Source organism: Limanda limanda, chromosome 8 (genome assembly GCF_963576545.1).
Source record: "Limanda limanda chromosome 8, fLimLim1.1, whole genome shotgun sequence".
Taxonomy (NCBI): domain Eukaryota; kingdom Metazoa; phylum Chordata; class Actinopteri; order Pleuronectiformes; family Pleuronectidae; genus Limanda; species Limanda limanda.
In genome coordinates this window covers 7,697,130-7,717,582 of record NC_083643.1, presented here as the reverse complement: position 1 = coordinate 7,717,582, position 20,453 = coordinate 7,697,130, and the positions used below count along the sequence as shown (strand labels likewise).

Sequence of the window (20,453 nt, the reverse complement as noted above, 5' to 3'; positions counted from 1 at the left end):
GCGGGGGGGGGGGTGAGGGAGAATTATCTCTCTGTGTGACAGAGGGAAGGAAACACCGAACAGGGGTATTGTCACTGGGAGGTGATTAACTGTGACTATACATACAAATGACTGCAGGGCACCGTTCCTTGGACAAATTAATTACCTGTCAATGTGACGGGTTGTTTTTGAAGAAGCCTTTTTATATTAGCGCCTGCTGTAAGAAACGCATTCACACTGCATTTCACCTTGGAAACACAAACAACACAAACGAAACAAAGATTAAAAGCTAAATTTCATTTTGTGGCTCAGTCGGAGATTTGCTGGTAGTTTTGAAGGAGAACCATCAATGCTATTTGCGTATATTGAATTAACACCAGAAGCATCTTTTGTTTAGAAATCCATGCACATATCCACAAATTAGTGTGAGAACATTTAATTACCAGTGGTAGATTCTCGGCTTAAGCTGTGTATTAAAAGGCTTAAGCTTTGAGACACACAAAAGCAATCTGTCCCCTTCATGACACCGTTTTGTCGTGTGCAAGCGTGATGATGACACAAGAAACTGTAACCCTTATTTACAAGAAAAGAAAAATACACATCACGCAACCACGTCTCCTTTCGTTTGTGTTGGAAAAGGAAGACTGGCGTGTTTTGTCCAAATTCCTCCACAAAGCCTTATTAATCCTGCTGTTGTTCCTCTACGTGATGACATTTCTAATTGTTGTCGGGGGAAGAATGCAGCGTGACTGAGCGCACGCTGGGGCAGATAGAGTGCAAGGGTCTGAGGAGGGAAGAGTCATGACCGGCTTCACCTTTCCCGAAGGGCACTGTTAGGGACATGTGTGTGTCTGTGTGTGTCTGTGTGTGTGTGGTCAAGGTATCACATATGTTATAGGAACCTAAGTCTATTTACAAAGTCACATTATGGGGACTTCTTTGTGTCAAGTCGCCATAAAATAAATCATCATATCAAGGTTAAGGTTTGGGTTACGGTTAGAAATCGTATATATGTGGAGATTAAAAAAAGTGATTGTGTCCATTCCACAGTCAGAGGCTTGAAGTAACCTTTATATCTGTATTCAGTTGTTATAATGATGTTGAAATGTAAGTTTATTATGATTGTTGTTTATTACGAATCCTGACTGTCCAAATGTGAAAGAGAAGAAATCAGATCAGTTCTGAATCGGGTCATGAGAAGAAAACTGGTCTGTTTTTTTTAGCAAAATGGACTACTCCAAAGCAGCCTGTGTGTGGTCAGGGTATTACACATTATGGGGACCCTGGATCTGTTTACATAGTCACATTATAGGGGTCTCGTCTTCCTTATGGGGCAGAAAGCAAGTCGCCATAACGTAAATCATCATGTTTAACAGTGAAGTCATGTTTTAAGATCAGGGTCGGGTTATGTTTAGGGGAAGGTTCAGGTTACAGTCAGAAAAATATTTATAGTAAATAGGGGTTGAGTTTAGAATGAATCTCCTGGGAAGGAACACACAAAATGTAGAGCTATCTGAATATATGGTCCCAATATGGGGAAGTGTCCTTTTGAGGGCAGAAAGCAATTTGCCACAACGTAAATCATTACATTTTGTCATGAAGTCAGGTTAAGGTTAAGGTTAAGGTTAAGGTTAGGGTTAGGGTTAGGGTTAGGGTTAGGGTTAAGGTAAAGGTTTAGGTTAGGGTCAGTCTCCAGGGAAGGAAAACACATCAATGCATGTCTTCTAAATTCATGGGGACGCAACTGTGTGTGTGTGTTTGTGTTTGTATGTGTGTGTGTGTGAGGTGTGTGTGTCTGTGTGCTTTCATGCCCAATGCATGTATGAATTTAATAGTGGCGGCGGGGGGGTAGGGGGGTCTCTGCATAAAACCGACCACATCTGGGAGACAATCTGGATCAGCCTCAGTCAGTCTATCCTATTTACTCTCTAATTAACCATGAGCCTGCAGGGACGCACTGAAACACACACACACACACACATACAGACACACACACGTACACAACAAAATCAGACAGACAGAGAGAAGCCTGGGGAATCACATCCAGGAGGTCTCTCTCCCCGTGTAAAATGTTTAGAGCGAGCCGGGGATATGCTCTACCGGACTTGCGTGGTGAGGTTTGGTTACAGCTCTCTCTCCTCGGCCCTGGAGCTCGTCAGGAGGCGGCGCAGCCTTGGGCACCAAGGACTCATGTCACACAAACACAGCAGAATTTGATTAGGCAGGAGATGGTATTACTGCCCGACTGGGTGGGAGGAAGGAAGAGGGTAGTCAAACAAGGGATGGTGATAGAGAGAGAGAGGGGTGGGGGGTGGGAAGAGAAATGTAGTGCATGTAATGTATGTCAGTGCAAATGTCTCCCCCATGTGCTCTTTCACTTGCCCCAGAAATAAGGAACTAGTCAACCAGAGCAGCGTTTATGATTGAAACTGTGTGAGCACACGTGTATTGTGTGTGTGTGTGTGTGTGTGTGTGTGTGTGTTTGTGCGTAGTGAGTGGCGGCGAGACGTATGTGTCATTACGACGGTCGGACGGCGCCCCCGTGGCTCCTAGATATATATTCCGAAGCGTTGCATTTCAAATGGACTTTTTGGCGTCTGTTGTTTTACCACATATCTAGTGTGTACGCCTCAGCTCGGCGACCACATTGCCCCGTGCCCCCCCTCTTTCTCCCCCCGCCGCCGCCATCACTTGATCTGAGCCTCAGTCGCCCCGAATCAACAGAACGGGAAGTATTGATGCGTCGCCTCGGAGTTTCTTGCTCCGGACTTTATCGGGCTACAGCAATAGCTGGAAGGAAGACGACAATAATGACTAACAACCATACTGAATAAAACAGAGACACACCACACATGAGACAGACAGGGAGACAGATAGTTAAGATGGCAGATGACATTGGGATTGTTGGACACGCTGCATAACTGCCATGCTGAGCTTTTCAGCCCTAAAAGCTGAATACTATGATATTCTGGCCTGGGCTTTTGTTTTTTATTTTGATTGCACGTCAGTCTCAGATGAAGAGCAGCTCACTGAATCCCTCGTAGACTCGGATTTGCCCGAGTCATCAAAGCTTTGGGTTGCAGCATCCCCTCTGCCACGAGCAGACACGATCTCCTCCGCCTGACCGAGCGCCGGCGCCCGTCTGCACCGTGTGCGTCTCGCTGCCTCCCTGTCTCTTCTGGTGAGCGTCTCAGCCGCGGTGACGGGCTCTGCCAGCTAGTTAAGCTGGTCGACTGAGCGACTGCATGTTCGAATGTGTTATCGTCTGTCTGCGTCTCTGCCTTTAGTTTGGCTTCACCCACCCTTAGCTAGCTTTCTGTTTGACCCACATATTTCCCCTGGGCCTGTTGAGAGAGGAGAGTGTCTCACCCAGTATGAGCTCACCATGGCATCATTCTAAAAAAAAGGTTTGCTGGGGCGATTTCATACTTTCCAAGAAACTTACTTGTGTCTGACTTCTCATGTAAGATTGACTGTTTTTTTTACTGCCAGGGTGCGATATTAATCACCCAGGTTCGAGTTATTATTTTGGGAGATTCTGCTGAAGTCGGATTTTCGCGGAGACTCGAGTCTGACCAGGCAGAGCAGCACATGCCTCAGGGTCGGGTCGGAGTCTGGCCAGTGGTTGGCAAACTGGCCTAAAACTGTCTGGCTGTCAGTCCACTCCCCTAATAGGGCTGCAGAGACTGGAGGCTCCCTCTCGGCGTCCCCCCTCCCCTACATCTTCTCTTCAGGCTGCTGTTGTGCAGAAACTGTCACTGAATGGCAGATACCCGTCATTCGCCGATTGCAAATCCTTCCCGGCACTCCCTCCTTTGAGAGAAGAGGCAAAATGCTCCATATGTGTGTATGTGAGGGCAATCCTTCTTCCATTGTTGTTCCCATCCCATCCCTCTCTTTCTTTGCCTCCCTCATCTACTTCTGTTGTTGCTCCCTCTTCTCATTACATTACATTACATTTTATTTAGCTGACGCTTTTATCCAAAGCGACTTACAATAAGTGCATTCAACCCCGAGGGTACAAACCAAGTACAACAAGAATCAATAAAGTACAAATTCTTCAAAAATAAAGCAAAACTACAAAATGCTATAACTAAGTGCCATTTAAGTGCTACTAAATTGTTAGTTTCAAAAATTGTTAGTAATTTTTTTTATTTTTTTTTATTCAAGTTATAGTCTGAAGAGGTGTGTTTTTATTTTTCGGCGGAAGATGTGTAAACTGTCTGATGTCGATGGGGAGCTCATTCCACCGTTTAGGAGCTAGGACAGCAAACAGTCGTGATTTTGATGAGTGTTTAGCTCACAGTGAAGGAGCAACGAGCCGATTGGCCGAAGCAGAGCGGAGTGAACGGCCTGGGGTGTAAAGTTTGACCATGTCCTGGATGTAGACTGGACCGGATCCTTTCACAGCACGGTACGCAAGTCCATCCTCGTCGAAGGAGGTCTATCCCTTTGACCCCTGGACAAGGTGGAGGGGGTTGGGGGTACAGAGGTATAGTGCAGGGGAGCCGGGGAGACCCTGTTGGCTGCAGGTGGAAACAAGATGAGATGTGTCGGTGATAGGATCAGCCACATGCTGGATCATAATAATAATAACCACAGGAAAGAGGTACTTACCAACCGGGGGCGATGAAGCCCGGCACACATGTCCAAATGAGCAACTGAGCTGCACTTAAGCTGCGCGGTCATTGTTTGGTTTTTGTAGATGTTAGCATTGCTAATGGAAGCTTTTGCGAGCAGGGGGAGAAGGAAAAGAGAGAGTGGGAAAAGGTGATAAACTGCTTGTCCAAGGGGCTGGCTGGCAGGGGGGGGGGGCGAGAGAAATGTACCATGGCAGCAAATGTATTGCCAGGGCAGTAAAATGTATGTTTGATGTTCTACGTTACCCAACAGTAAATATGATACGTTATCTAACGCCGCTGTGAACTCAGTCATTTGAAAAACAGCCCGTGTGTGTGAGGACATCAGGTGATGCCATGTGAGAATGCAACGTATCCTGTGAGCTAATATTGACTGTGCAGGACGCCATGTGCCCTGTGTGCCACGGTGACAGGGGTGGCTCTCTGCCCACGGACGTTATATAAAACGCTTCAGAGAGGAGAGCGGGGGGTAAATTAGAGATAGTGAAACTGGCAGAGGGAACAGTGTGCACCTCTGAAGGTACACACGTAATGTGCGTCAGTTTTCAGAGGTTCCTGAGCCAAACCGCATTTCAGATTGTGTTGGATCGACGTGAGCGTCCACCATAGATTGTAAAGAGAAATGCACAAGGTGACAACTCCCATAGAGTGAAGCCAAAGCATCTCAATGGCCCCCTGGTGGCTGGCTGCAGTATAGGTCAGAAACCCTACCTTCTCAATGTTAGTGGATTGGACATGGACCGATCTAAAAAGTCAAAGACATTTTTCTCAGATATGTTGTCTGCCATTATCACACAAATGTATGTTCACATTACCTTGTTTTCCCAGTAAGTTTGGTTTTTCGTTATGATTTCAGCTTTGAGCAGATTAGTTAGTTGAGCATGTGAATCAGTGGGACCTTAATACCATGGCTCCATCGCTACTGGGCAGACTCTGGCTCCAAAAGACGTTATTGGAAACTGGATGGGTAGGACACAAATGTTTAAATGATGTTTGGGTTTGGTCACATTTGTTGGGCTATCAATTTGATTCCTTTCGCTGCATCTGTTATCGGCAAAAACGTTATCTGGTTTCAGAGCTCACACTTACCCTAATAAGAGGGTGTGCACTCTGTTTTTTATAAGAATGTGTGATTCCTATGCAGATGATGAAATGCTGCTGTAGTGTACAGGTAGGAATTTATCAAAAACACTTGCTGTGATGGAGATGTCACACTTCTGCCTGAATCTGTTATCAACTTGAAGAAGAACATAATCCTCACTTACTTCGGCAAATTGGGATTTGTTCAGGAAACAAAGTGTTTGTTTTTCGTTATGGTTTCAGCTTTGAGCTAATTAGTTAGTTGAGCATGTGTATCAGTGGGACCTTAATACCATGGCTCCATCGCTACTGGGCAGACTCTGGCTCCAAAAGACGTTATCGGAAACCAGATAGCTAGGACAGAAATTTTTAATGATGTTTGGGTTTGGTCACAATGGCTTGGTTCCTTTCGCTGCATCTGTTATCGGCAAAACATTATCGTGTTTGGTCAGGACAAAAAGAAAACAGTGCCACTCGTGTTCGGATAATAAAATGTGTCCCATGCCGCTCTGTAGTGGTGGCGTGTCATCCATCTTAATATATTCTGTTTGTGGTGCACACACATCTGGCATCCATGTCACCTATGATGCATTGGAGTTAATCACAACTCCTCAACAGCTGAATTGCTAATGTTGCCATATTGCTTTCTGCAGCCTCATGAGTCTTTCACCAGCTCCTTCTCTGAATGTTGCTTCCTACCTTTTTATGAAACAATCCTTGCTCTCTCCCTCTCTCTTTTCCGTAGATTTTCATTCATGTTTTTTGCATCGGCAGACGCACAGAGAATTTTAATACTTGATCTGGAAAAAGCAGCGGCAGCCTCGTCAGCGCTTTCCCTGTGCGTTTTTTATTTTCTTAGAGAGGGGAAAAAAGAGAGAGGGAGGCCTGTTTTCAGGACCTTGAGCACTAATGTCGCTACAGCTTAGCGAGCGAGACAACATTTCTCAAGGACTCTGTGTAAAAGTTTGCCTTGCCTGTCAAGACGTCCCCCCCCCCCTCCTCAACCCCTCAACCACCTGGAACACCCACGCTCTAAATTTAAGAGATCACATGATTGCTGCATCTCATGGCTGTTCTGACAGAACAAGATCAGGTGGAGTGGTTTACGATGTCTACGAGTGTGTGTGTGTGTGTGTGTCCTGTGGTGGGATGGATTCCTGCCAGCCACAGGTGGGCTGCAGGGTACGTACCCCCCCCCACATTGATTTCACAGTCACCGACCACCATGCAATATATCTAGAAAAGTGCTCCTCTATGGTGCATCTTCAAAGAGGCTGCGGAGGAACCTTTGAGGGAATGAATATGTAGATGAAATACCCCGGGGGGGGGGGGGGGGGGGGGGAGTCATTCACGCTACCAGCCCGAGCCTTTTACATTAGGCAAGGGCAAAGCGTGGGATGGAGAGAGCGGAAGAGGCGAGGAGACGGGAGGAAAAGGGAAAAAAAGTTAATGGCAGACCCTTTTCTTATGAAGTGCTTTTTCCTGTTCGCAGCGGACAGCTATCTCTCTTCCCAGCCAGGGCTTTCAAAACAGCCAGTATAAGATCTTAGTTACCTCCAGTATTCATGCTGCTCTTTGCTTATAACTGCCTGCCTCCCCTTATGAATTATACATAGTGTAATACATACACAAGGAGCAATGATGAAGTCTTTTAAATGGGTTGGTGTGTGTCTGTGTGTGTGTGGTCGAGGTAGTTCTCGTGTTGTGTGGACCTTAATCTCTTTACACACTCACATCAGGGAGACTTGTCTTCCTTATGGGGACGTTGTCCTCATAAATAATGGGGACAAAGCCCATAATGTAAATCGTTACATTTCAAGGTGAAGTTATGGTTAGGATTAGAGTGAGGCGTGTAGTAGTTATGGTTGAGGTTACACTAAGTCTATGCGGAATTACTGCCAGTAAATGTAATATCCTCTGAAGTCATGGAGACAGGACCGTGTGTGTGTTTGTGTGTGTGTGTGTGTGTGTGTGTGTTTTTATCTGTGTGTCTGTGTCTGTGTGTGTTGTGCGCATGCTGAGGGGGTTCCAGGGATCCATCAGTCTCCCGTCTGGAGCCGAGCTAAGGGAAGGTCAGCCTGATAGATACATCCTGACATGCACACAGCCTGTGATGTCAGCTGCGTGTGTGTCTCTGTGAGTGCATCTGCATGTGTGTGTTTATGCGTGTGTGTGTGTGTGTGTGTGGGCTGGCAGGCACGGTTCAACAGAGCAGAGGACGGCGAGGCGGGCAGGGAGGAGGAGAGCGCTGTTGCTTGGCCTCTGCGCCCCAGTTTTGGCGGTTTCAAAGTTGGTTTTGCTGGCAGAGGGGTCGCAAGGGGGGGGGGGGGGGGGGGGAAGGTGTCAGAGGAGGGTGAGGTGCAGGGTCCTGGCCGAGCCGGGCAGAAGGGGGGTGGGGGGTGGGTGAAGGGTCTGAGGTGTAAGGGTGGGCTGGGGTGGCAGAAGAAAGACTCCATTCATGAGCCGTGCCATCTCGGGCTCCCGAGGGGACCGGGGCTCATCAGTGACCAGGGCCAGCTGGGAGGATGTCAGTATGCAGACACTCTCTCGTTCCCTCTCCATCCCGTCCTCCCTCTTTCTTTTATCAGGGGCCAGTGCTGTCGGAGCCTCGAGCCCGAAACACTGAGGCCTCTTTTCCAGTTGAAAAAGCCTTTGGCCAGCCAGTGTTTTGCACTCCATATGTACTGTGTGGTTTGCACCTCCACCCTCCGAGTGGCAGTGTCTGTGGTGGTCCTGCCCATAGATATATATAAAGACTAGATGTCTCGTTCGACGGAGTCAGACGTCCGCACATGGCGGCCATCTTGCCAAAGGTTGCTCGCTCACCCATAACATTGTGTTGTAGTGGTACTTTCTTTTTAAATAACCATAACTTGCTCAATTTTCAACCGATTTGATTTGTTATAAACGTCAGAGATGTAGTTATGACACTGCATAAATTATTGCATTTTTTAGAAAAAAACAGAATTATTCATAAGTATGCAGTGTCATATCTACACTTGACATTTATAACAAACCAAACCGTTTAAAAATCGGTTGAAAATTGAGCAAGTTATGGTTATTTATCGCTACCAACACAATGTTATGGGTGATCGAGCAACCTCTGGCAAGATGGCCGCCATGTGCGGACGTTCGACTCGGTTGGCCTGCAATGCAGACGAGACATCTAGTCTTTATATATATCTATGGTCCTGCCAGCTGGAGATGGCTGAGGTGGGAGGCGGCCTAAAGGGTCACAACTTGGCAGTGTCTGCTGAATGTTGCACGCTCAGGTGCTGCATCCAAGTCCCTCGATTCTGGGGCTCACCTGGTTTTAAAAGTGTTGTTTTCCAGTCTTTAAGCCTCTGGAAACTAAAATAAAATATTCTTTTGTACCTTTATATATTGAGGCACTTTGGTCAAGCCTTTGTTTCCCAGATTTATATCATACGCTGCTTTTACTTAATAAGAGATTAAGGATTAATCTCATATCTGCAATAAAGTGTCGGTTTCTTGTGCTCTGCTACTTTCGGAAGGAAAGGGGGGGGGGAACAGGAAGGGAGCGAGGGTTCTGAGCTGTGCAGATGCGTGCGCTGTTCATCACTGCCAGTGAAAGACCTGCATCAGCAGCAGCTGTGGGGCGCTTTGCATGCCATGGCAGCGGTGTGCTGGTAGGGGCACATTTGCATTTGTGGTTTCATATCACGAGCAACGATGTTACTCCCTCTTTCTTCCGTCCTCCCTTCCTTCGCTCTCTGGCTCTCTGGCTTTCTCTCTCTCTCTCTCTCTCTCTGCCTTTCGCTACACCGGAGGAGCCCTGGTTGAGAGGAGCCATGAGAACAGCCTAAGTAGAGCACTGGAGCATAACCCAGGAAGGTTCAGGCAGAAATGGATCCAAGCATAACATCAACACCAGCAAATCTCTCCATCACAGACTAGGGCAAAGTACATGTGGTTGCACAGCTACAGACACACATGAATGGATGTTGTTCTAAAGATGAACACCTGGTGCGCTAATTGTGCTCTAATGAAAGTAGGTTTTGCTGATGTCACTACCTTTATAAGACATCAAGCTGCATCAGCTGCACCTTAGCTCTTCTTTTATTTGAGTGATTGATGTTGGAAGGTGTCTGGGTTTAAAGAAAGGAGGGTTGAAGGTCCTGTGGCTGGCATGTGTCCGTTGGAGTTGCGGTGATTCTAGAAGAGCATCTGATGAAAGTGTTTACTGCAGCTTTTCGTTTCCATAATGCATTTTGATGGGGAGAAGTTCCTCATGCCGCTGAGTCAAAAAGAAGCCTCATGTTGTGAAAGCAGCCTCTTCTTTCTGCCACTTGCAATGACTCATCCATATTTAGGGTTTTTTAAAGTCAAATAAGGTGTTGCAGAGCTCACACTTATGCAAATAAGAGGGTTTGTACCTTGTTTTTTTTATAAGAATGTGTGATTCCTTTGCAGATGATAAAATGCTGCTGTAGTGTACAGGTTTGATTTTATCCTGAAAATTTTGCAAAGGTAAAAACACTTGCTGTGATGAAGATATCAAGCTGTTATCAACTTGAAGAAGAACATAATCCTCACTAACTTCTGCAAATTGGGAATTTGTTCAGGAAACAAAGTGTTTTAGCGATTTAACTTCAGTTTCTGAAGACTCTAAATTGGCCTCGACTTCAAAGCAACGCTGGATAATAGGATGGTTAAGTGTGTGTGTGAACATGTGCTCTTGAATTCTTCATCAGAGACGTTTTCGAACATGAACTCAGGGGGGAAAATGTCTGGATGAATTGGGTCAAGAGAGTCTCTTGACAACAGGAACATCCCTGGAGCATTCAGGTGAGGGGTTGTGCCCGGGCAGAGCATGCAGGAGGCCCTTATCACGCAAAGCTCTTGGATCTTGTTGTCCTTCCTTTTTGATATCTTCAACGTTTTCAACGAGTATGACACAAGTTGAATTCTCTGGACATAATCCTGCTGTTTTCTCACATGGGCTCACTTGCACAATCTCCTGAGTTTTTACTGTAAGGGGCTGGTGGGAAAAACCCAGGGAAAGGCCCCAGTAACTGACTCGGAAGTTTTCGTTCTCACAGACGGCCTCGCTGAATAATTTCAGGAGTTTATCTGGACTCCAGGACACGTCTGAAAGCAGCATGTCTCCGTCAAACTGTGAGAGAGACACTGGAAGAGCATTTTTTTTATGACTTTCTTGATGTTTTGGCTTATCTATGTGTTGGTGTACCTGAGGTGTGCAGCTGGTATTGTTCCCTCTGCCTGACAGGCTGTGAGAGGATGTATATGCTGACTCCGTCCCTCCTGTTGTCCATCTCCCCTCCTCCCTTCCTTCAGTAGACCTCGCTGCTCCCTCTGCTATCTCCTCCTCACAGGCTCCTCAAAGCTTCTTTGGCAGAGCCATGATAGACGCTGCGGCTCATTGTGTGTGAAGGTGTCTTTGTATTGGTGGTGCCCTAAGATACTGTTGCTAGAGTGTTGTCTAGGTGTCTGTTCCCCGGCTGCCCTCGAGACCCCAATAACCAGCGTCTGTGACAGGCGCTCCCCGGCATTTGCTTTATTCCTGTCTCTGCCCTCTCGTGAACCCCCCCCCGTCTCTCGGTCTCTTCTTCTTGTTCTGTTTTTTATTTCCCCTAATCGTCTATCCTGCTGCCGTCTTCTGCTTCTATATGTCAACCATATCTCAGGGCACCAGGAATCGCCTCTGCCCACTTTGGATTTCACCCAGCGTCTGCAAACAGTGAATCAGGAATATGAGGGCAGTGGGCTACAGTTAGAAATTTGCTTTTAAATGCTGAGGTGTGGGCTTTTTCTTCTCCTCCAGCTTCCCTCAGACTGCTCAAACATCGCCCCCTGCAGGCTGTTAAACACCCATAACATCACTCCCCCCCCCCCCCCACCTGTGCTGTTGTCCTCATTGTCTGTTTCCCTGGTACCTACAGTTCCAGCAGGCCCGAGGCCAGGCCCCCTTGTTTCTCCCCCTGCCACCGAACGGCTCTGCCAGAGACTCGCCACGGCTTAGCAGGGGGCGGGCTGGCCTTGTTACCATGGCGACAGTATCAGCATCGTGAACTCGACTGTGAACACGAAACTTTCCCAGATCAGCCCTAAGCTTCTGTGATCGGTGTGTCATGCCGCTAATATGTAATTAACTGATAGAGGAGGATTTTGCTTTTATCAATTGAGTCTCGATTGAAGCTACAGATAGAGCGAGAGCTTTGCCTGTTTCACTTTGCGGAGAATACGTTTTTTTTTTTAGAGGAAAAGTAAGTAGATCTTGGCAGGAACTTAAAGATTATAGTGATGACGGCCTCTTGACACTGGTTTGGATTGTAAAGTGAGCAGTTTTTGTGTTCCTGGTTATTTTAAATCCCATCAGAGACTCGAGTTCACAAGAAGTGTATTAGTCTTTCTGACAGGACACAAAATGTGCTGAGTGAAATTTGGGAATTGCCGGGGAATGCTGTGCTGTTCAAATCACTGAAACAACATTTCCTCTCTTTCATCAAATCATAGACGTTAAGCTCTTCCAACCATAGAAGGGGTCTATCACTGCATGTGTGTGTCTGGGAATCAAGCTCAGGCATTATTACCTCAAACGGAGCCTATTAAAAAGCCCAGATGAAGCTCATTGAGTTCTCAAGAGAATGTTTCTGTTGGTTTTACTTTTCACGGCATAATTGCTTCCACATGGCTCCGAGGCTGTGGCTCGTGAAACACAGTAGCACGTACATTTCTACCTTTTATACATATATGGCTGTTCAGGAGACCCCCGTCATTCTGCCGGCTTTGGCTGCCTCTACGCGTGACTTCTAAAGCAAAGAATCAAGGGCTTCACATGTAGCACAACAGTGTTTGTGTCGCTCCCGCCACGGAGCCTTGTTTGCACCTTTCATTCAGTGGAATAAAGGGGCCAGCATTCCCGCCTTGAACAGGCTTTATAAACAGGAGCTAATCGGTTTTCTGCAAAGTGCCACCTCTGAAACTGCCGACATGAGAGCCTTCAGCGGCAGCAAATTAATTCAGTCATTTGTTTTGCTGCGGAACTGTGGTCTGTGCGACAACAGCAGGGAAAAAAAAGGAGTGCACCTAATTTGTTGTGTGTTTGTGTGATTAAATCGTATTGGCTCTGGGAATGTGGCGATAGTAGCTCGCTCATATTTGGCGGAGACAACTTCCTCTTCTGAGTTGATCCTACTCTCACGTTACATTTCGTGTCCTTGTCAGTCAACGCAGTGTTTCACTAAAGCACCAGCTCTGCTCGGTTTGGGACTAAACAACGCTGTCTCTCTTTCTCTCTCTCCACAGAGCTCCAGAGATCATCCTGGGCCTGCCGTTCTGTGAGGCCATCGACATGTGGTCCCTGGGCTGCGTGATAGCTGAGCTCTTCCTGGGATGGCCCCTCTACCCTGGAGCCTCGGAGTTCGATCAGGTAACACATGATTGCCGTCTCCCGGCTCCTGAGCGACTCATGTTGGGGGGTTCTAGCCATACCCGTGAATCTGTGCTGCCGTGCAGCTCATGTTTACTTGTGTTTGTGTGTGTGTGTTTTTTCCGGCTCTCTCACTGAGTGTGTGCTCGTGAGGTTGGGCTGCTTCTCTAATCCCCCTGACAGCCCCTGATGATTCCTGCGCAGCCCTCCCTGTTTATCTGAACAGATGCCACCGAGCCACTTGTCCAATTAGCGCAGCCCCTGTGCTCCAGAGCAAGACATCGCGTGTTCCCCACTCTCCATCAGTCAGACGAAGCTCAGTGGGGAAACCTTCAGCGAGTTGTGCTCCATCACTGAACAAGCAACGTCTGAGCCTCTTTCTTTTTTTTCACAGGTCTGAAAACTTAGCAAAGTGTCTCAAATCAATCTTCAGCTCTTGAGCGGAGGTCGTGTTTGGGTGCTGTGCATATCTCAGCCAGATACGTTCGGATTTAGTTAATGTCAGCCCAGATTTTCAAACTGCCAAAAGAACATCCTTCTTAAAGTTTTAGACCCACAGTTCTCTCCAATTAAATGCAAAACAAGGTTCAGTCATGCATGTGATGTTAACTGCATTTTTCATCGTCTGTCTTGCAGATCCGGTACATCTCCCAGACGCAGGGTCTGCCTGCAGAGTATCTGTTGAGTGCAGGGACAAAGACCACCAGGTTCTTCAACAGAGACCCCGACTCCACCTACCCCCTCTGGAGACTCAAGGTACAGCTGGAACGACACAAATGCATCCACACACACACACACACACACACGCCCACATAGACTCCCAGCCGGAGGCATCAAGAGAAACATCTTCTGTTGCTGCACCGGTTCAATGAGATAATGGCCCCGAAACGCACAGAAGTCTTTTGAAGATTTATTTTTCCTCTCACTCCGTTTTCCTCATTAGACTCTGTGAAAAGTAGAAAGATAAAAGAACAAAGGTTTCACACACACATCTCTTCATAGTTTCTCGGAAAGTCTCTCACGTTAATGTTCGTTGATAAACATGTCAGCACAACAGATATGTTACGAAATTTAATTTAATATCAAAATGTTACTTAAGCAAGTATTTCCCACAAACAATGAAATACAGTTACCGTACAGAATATGGTTATTCAAGGATCAGATGTGTTCTCTCTACATCCATGTTAGCTTTATCCCATAATGCAAAGCTTACATACATAGCCTCTGTGTACTTTGACTACTTACATTACACATCAAATTAACCTTATTGAACAGCATTCTATGTTAACACTTTTAACCTCTTATTTATTACACTTTAAATCAATTTAAATGACAGTTTGAACTCACATGCTTATGTAATTTATGAAATATATAAAATGAATTATTTTACGAACGTATCTCTCAGACAGAGACATCTTTGCAGGACGAAGGTCAAAAGCGGACGTTAATATTCCAGAAACTGTGTGAGCCACAGACGGACGTATTCCTGGATATAAACAAAGCACGAGGATAATCAGAGCAGAATGGATCAGTGCGAGAGGATTTGGCAAATGGAAAACCAGCCTGGTGAATCCAGCTCAGAGTCTTTTCTTACCCCCCGCCACCGTCCCTTTATGTAGGCCACCCAATGAGGAGGTCTTTTTTTTACCCTGATTAACTAAAACTGTGTGTGTCACGCTGCGAATTTGCGCGCCAACTTCTCGACTGTGTCAAATTGCAAAATGCTGATCCATCTCTGCAGGGTACGACGATGTGTCTCTGCACTGGACTGATCTCTTTGTTATGAAGACTACATCTAGGAGTTTCTTATAAGGGCCATGAACATACCCCACTGACATCAGCTGAAGGTGGTGATAGTGAAATGAAGACATATTAAGAGCATAGTGAACATTCTTTCAAGTCTGCTGCCCACAGGCTTTTAGCAGGTGTCAGGTAAACAGGTTTTCACGTGCTTGCTTCGATTAAGAATTTCTCAATCCTCAGTGAATCTAAGGCATGTGGGCTCCTGAGGCCTTTTGGAAACACATTGTTGTCAGATAAAAATAGATAGTGTTGAAAGACAGATAGATTATTAGTAGGGGATAAATCCTTCTGACTTTTTCAGCTTAGCTTTTCGACGCCATTACCTCTTTGAAAAACAGTGGAATGACTCATGGGTTGGGACGGATCCACCTGGGACGGATCCACCTGGTAGAGCCTCCGTTGCTCGGGGGGGTGGAAGGACACATTTGTCTGCTGCACTCGGAGGAACCTTCGAATTGGGACAGTCTATCACGCCCGCTGTCACGTAATTGGTCAACAAATGTGTCTTCTGAAGGACGCCGCCTCCGAACTGAGACACAGTTATGAAGACTTATCAGCCTGTGGACAAGTGAACTAATGTAGTTAATATGACTTTAATACTGCGCCATCGGGTTTGTAGTAATGCTTCTGCTGAAATACAATTTGATGGCACATGATGTTCATTGTTTTCGGAAATATGACTTTATTATATCTAGTGGTGTATGGATCGGCTTCTCCCCATTGTCTAGTGCTTAAAAGTAAATAAGAATCATACTGTCAAATCACAGATTGCTTAGAGAAAACGTACTCAAGAAATCTAAAGGAATTGAAAGAGAAGTAAATCGGCCCTGATAATTAGTTTGAACTCACCACTGATGTAACTCATCTTGATTTTCAGGTGGAAAGTCAAACATCAAGGCTCGGTCCTGACCAGGTTTTATCTGGAGAGTGATTGCTCAGCTTCACTCTGACCTTGCCATGTGTTTCCATGTAAAAGCAGCTGCACTGCTTCGCTGACTCTAATTAAAACGATCATGTGTTCACTCAGGAGGTTTTCTGAAGTCGACGCAGATTTGTTTTGTGTAAATGTTCCACCTTTTGAAAGAGAAGGATCACAAAGCGTTCATTCCTGCATTTTTTCATTTCCATATACTTTATGTAAATGCGTCGCCCTGTGAACTTGTGCAAAACGTTTTCTTTGTGTGTAGCGCAGCGTGTGAGACTGTGTGCGTCTCCACGTGCAGTCTGCATGTCTTCCCTGGCTGCTAGATGAGTGTTTGTGTGCGACCCCAGGGTTGCTCAGAGGGCGAGCCGAGTCCTGCTGCACATCAACAACAAGAGGCCGTAATGAGCCAAATGTAAATAGTGCGTTTCCAGAAGGGGAAGTGTGATGGGACTCGGGGATGAACATCTGCTTCTTGTCTCCCACAGACTCAAGAGGACCACGAGGGCGAAACGGGGATCAAGTCGAAGGAGGCTCGGAAGTACATCTTCAACTGTCTGGACGATATGGCGCAGGTATGCTGTTATTAACAGAATCACAGAAGCTTGACTCTTCCCTTCCTACGAAAATACATTTTTTTTGACACTCTCTTCAATCACATCCGCCTGTCTCGCACGTGAAGCTTCCTCTGACGGGGGGGGAGGGGCTGCTCAGATCTCAGGCCAGTCTGATCCATCACACCCCGAGAATTACCCATCAAATATGTGAAATCCTTTTTAAAATATTTATCCTTTTTCCACGGCTCCGGCTCCAGATGCCGGTGCAGCTCGGCTCCGCTGCTATAGAGAGGTTTACCGAGCGAAATGAAAGCAGCTGTTCGCCGAAACCTCTCCTCGGGTCCGCCTCTGCTCTTCATCTGACTTAACCACGATGTAATAAGTCACAGGCGGACGCTTGAGCCCGAACATGTGGCGAGGCTGGTTAGCTTGTTTGAGAAGTGCAGTTTGCTCTCGTATTCAGGCAGGAATGAGTGTTGTGGCTACGTCTTCACTTTGTACGTCTGCGGCGCATGTCAGCAAGTCCAGGGCAAGAGGACAACATGTTTATCGCTTACACACACACACACACACACACACACACACACACACACACACACACAAAGGAGGAAACACATACGTGCATACATTCCAGAAGGTCCCGACCAGTTTTTCCGACCCGCACCACGCTGTGTTTGCATGACTCAGCTGGTTGAGCGCCTGCACGTCACCTGCCTGAATCTGTTTAGGAGATCTTACATAAACCCCAGGAAGTGACTTATATAGCCGACGTCTATATGGAGAAGTGTTGTCACGGAACTCGGCCGCATCTGATGTGACTTTCCTCTGTGACTCAGTGGGAATTCGTCCCATACACGCGCGGTGGGAAAGTTCACATGCAGCCCTGACATTTTGATAGGACGTGCCTGACAGAGAGGCGATAGCGAGTGTTGTTTTGTTTCGCCCTCGCTCGGCCAAATACTGGTTCTGCTGGCGGATATGGCAGCAGCGATGGAAAATTACAATGTTTTTCCCAGGCCCCCTTTTAGGATCTCTTGACAGGGACTCTGTTGTCATCGCGCTCCTCCGTCCTGACTCGCCGAGGAGATAAGCGCTAAGCAGGTGAATTGTTTCTTCTGGAATACGGTCACCTCGGTGCAGAGCCAGCAGCAGCAGCAGCCTCGGTCTGAAGCTGTCTGTGTTGATTTATGCAACACACCAAACTACTTAAGTTATGGAGACAATTATGCTTGTCCAGTAGCGCCCTGGGCTAGCTGTCATGCCTGTCTGGAATAACATGCTGTCGGCCGGGACAGGAAGCTGCCTGGGTTTGTTGAATTTACAGTTACCGTACACACACTCTCTCACGGAGGGTTTAATGAAACCAACCTGCACTGGTATGATATCCCCTGGGTCCTCTCTGTCTCCGACGCTTCGAGCTCTGTGTCCCATCTTCCTCTCACCGCTGCAGACACACCGGGCTGACGACAAAAACACAGAGGAGCTACCGCAGAGCAGCACAGGGCTAATGTGGGGAGAAAACTGCCTGTTCTGCCCCCATCTCACTGTTATGACCGTATAAACAAGTCAGCCTTGTGGACATGTGTCTCCGCGTGTATAATGGATGATCTAGCTGAAGGCCCTGCAAGACAGAAGGGGGCTCGGTGCCAGGGAGAGATAATGAACCTCCTCTCAGTCGTGGGAAATATGGGGAGGCTTTAGTCACAAGTTTATCTAATTTGAGTAAATCAGAGAACGTCTTACAGCAAATTCAGGAACCACGGTGCAGGTAGAGGCGAGACAGACTGGAACCGCACGAAAATGGATTCGCTTTCATCTGCAATCCCTCAATATCTCTGCTGATAGCAGTGGAGCCTCGGCAGGAGGGGGGGGGGGCAGCATGTCCCTCACCTTATCGTCCCCTCATTACACGCACTTACAGCAATGCACTCTTCCTCTCTTCTATTCTATCCTCCTACCGGGGAGATGAAGTTGGTACAGATGGATCTGTGCCGTGGAGACGCCGGCCCAGCGTCTCCCGAGGTGCAGCCCGATCTGTCCCCCCCGCTCGACATCTGCCATCACTGCCCTTGCTCCGCTTGTAAACAGCAGTTGACATGCAAGACACGCAAGGCTGACCGTTTTCATATGCAGCCTTTTTCATAAGGTTTGGAAATGTGAAAACGTTGCCTCTCTCTGTTACCGGAGCATGAAGATGTGGTTCCTCTTTAGTAAATTCACACGTTTAAATTAAATCAGTGACAGCGAGCTTCCCTTTTCACTCTTCCTGTTATCCGGACTATTGTGGCGCACCTTTCGGCCAACTCCCCAAACCGCTTTGCATGTGCCACCAAACTCTGCATGTGTACATTTCCCAAAGTCATCTCCTCCACTGGCAGAGGACAATGTGATTATTTCGCGCCTCATTCCGCAGATTATTCCTTTATCGCAGCTAGCGGAGAGATGGCAAGCAGAGAGGAATGGTTTACAGAGCCTGAATAACCTGCACGGAGAAAGACAAATTTAATCAGATTTGCAGCGTTGGCGGGCAGCACATCTGATAGCCCCTGGAGCAGGCCTACAGATAAGCGCTGCGTCCTTATGAAAAACAGGCCTGCTGCCTCGGCATGGCAGTCACAATAAACAAGGCTGCCTGTCCCCGGTCGCTGTCCTCGCGTCGCCTGACAACCTGCTTGTTCGCTTAGACCCAGACAGGATATATCATGACCTTGTCCTGCTTCCTTCATTACATGCATTCCTTCACAAACCTTAAAGCCAAACCAGAACCCGGAGGTAGCTCCCTAGCCGAGCGAATCAATTCCTGCCAGCGATGTACTTTTGCATTAAAACAAATATGTGCCTCTTTCCCCTCGTATATTTATCCACAACCCAAGCTACAGTTTTTAATTGAATTGAAGCAACGTGATATTCCACTTCGGCTTCCCAGAGCTGCCTCAGATCAGATTTAGGTTAAGTTGTCTCGTGTCAGCTCTTTCAGAGGCACTGAGGAAATTGTGTCCTACGTGAAAGGCTTCTTTTTACGACTCCGGCTAATGGCAGCATTTATTGGCGTCGTGTGTTTTTTGTTTGTTTTCACATCTTTGGAAACAGATAAAAATCTCAGCGAAGGCGCCAGGAGATATTTCAGGCGGCGCTATGAATACCAGTGCAAATGTTTATAATGTCACTAAGGTGCAAGGTTATCACCGGGCTCTGCAGCACACAAACTGACACCCTAAGTGATGAGGCCTTGTGAGTATTAATAGGTCTCTCTATGGGAACGAGCTGCAGGAGCCATTTCTCTCTGTCGTCTGCACAAACATCGGAGACCTTGAATACTCAATCAGCCGCTTGAAATCCCGTGTTTGTGTGTTTGTCCCGTGTGCGTCCAGGTGAACATGTCGTCGGATCTGGAGGGAACCGAGATGCTGGCGGAGAAGGCCGACCGGCGGGAGTTCATCGACCTGTTAACAAAGATGCTGACCATCGACGCGGACAAGAGGATCACTCCCATCGAAACGCTCAACCACCCCTTCGTCACCATGTCGCACCTCCTCGATTTCCCGCACAGCACACAGTACGGGCTCGTGTTGTTTGCATAATTATCATCTCGAAACAGGGCGGCAACATCTGTCGTTAGACTCAAGACGCTCATTCCCTCTCCGTTTCTCCTCTCTCTCTCTCTCTCCCCGTGCAGCGTGAAGTCATGCTTCCAAAACATGGAGATCTGTAAGCGTCGTGTCAACATGTACGACCCGGTCAACCAGAGCAAGACGCCCTTCATCACCCACGTGGCCCCCAGCACCTCCACCAACCTCACCATGACCTTCAACAACCAGCTGAACACTGTGCACAGCCAGGTAAAGAACATCAAACTCCATCAGTCATCAGTTTGCTCCGCGGCCGCCACTGGTAATGAACTCCTTCGCTGTCGACTGTGTGAATTATAGATGCTTTGGTTTACTGCATTTCCACAGTGAGGAGGTAAATGAACGTGGTAAATTACATACTGTCGATAAAAGATACATCTTTAAGAGGTAAAAGTATTAAATAAACCTGGATAGAATGTGTCAGGATGG

The 20,453-nt window shown here is 47.1% G+C and overlaps 1 protein-coding gene across 2 annotated transcripts in view; it reads left to right on the top strand.

Moving 5' to 3' along the window:
* The window catches only part of hipk2 (homeodomain interacting protein kinase 2), a 78,747-nt gene that overhangs the window by 46,000 nt on the left and 12,294 nt on the right, over nt 1–20,453 (top strand). For both annotated transcript variants that reach the window (XM_061075867.1, XM_061075866.1), the window contains exons 3-7: nt 12,990–13,113; nt 13,750–13,869; nt 16,327–16,413; nt 19,767–19,951; nt 20,072–20,234. In XM_061075867.1, coding sequence (XP_060931850.1) covers nt 12,990–13,113; nt 13,750–13,869; nt 16,327–16,413; nt 19,767–19,951; nt 20,072–20,234 — 679 coding nt within the window. The remainder of the gene's footprint in view (nt 1–12,989; nt 13,114–13,749; nt 13,870–16,326; nt 16,414–19,766; nt 19,952–20,071; nt 20,235–20,453) is intronic.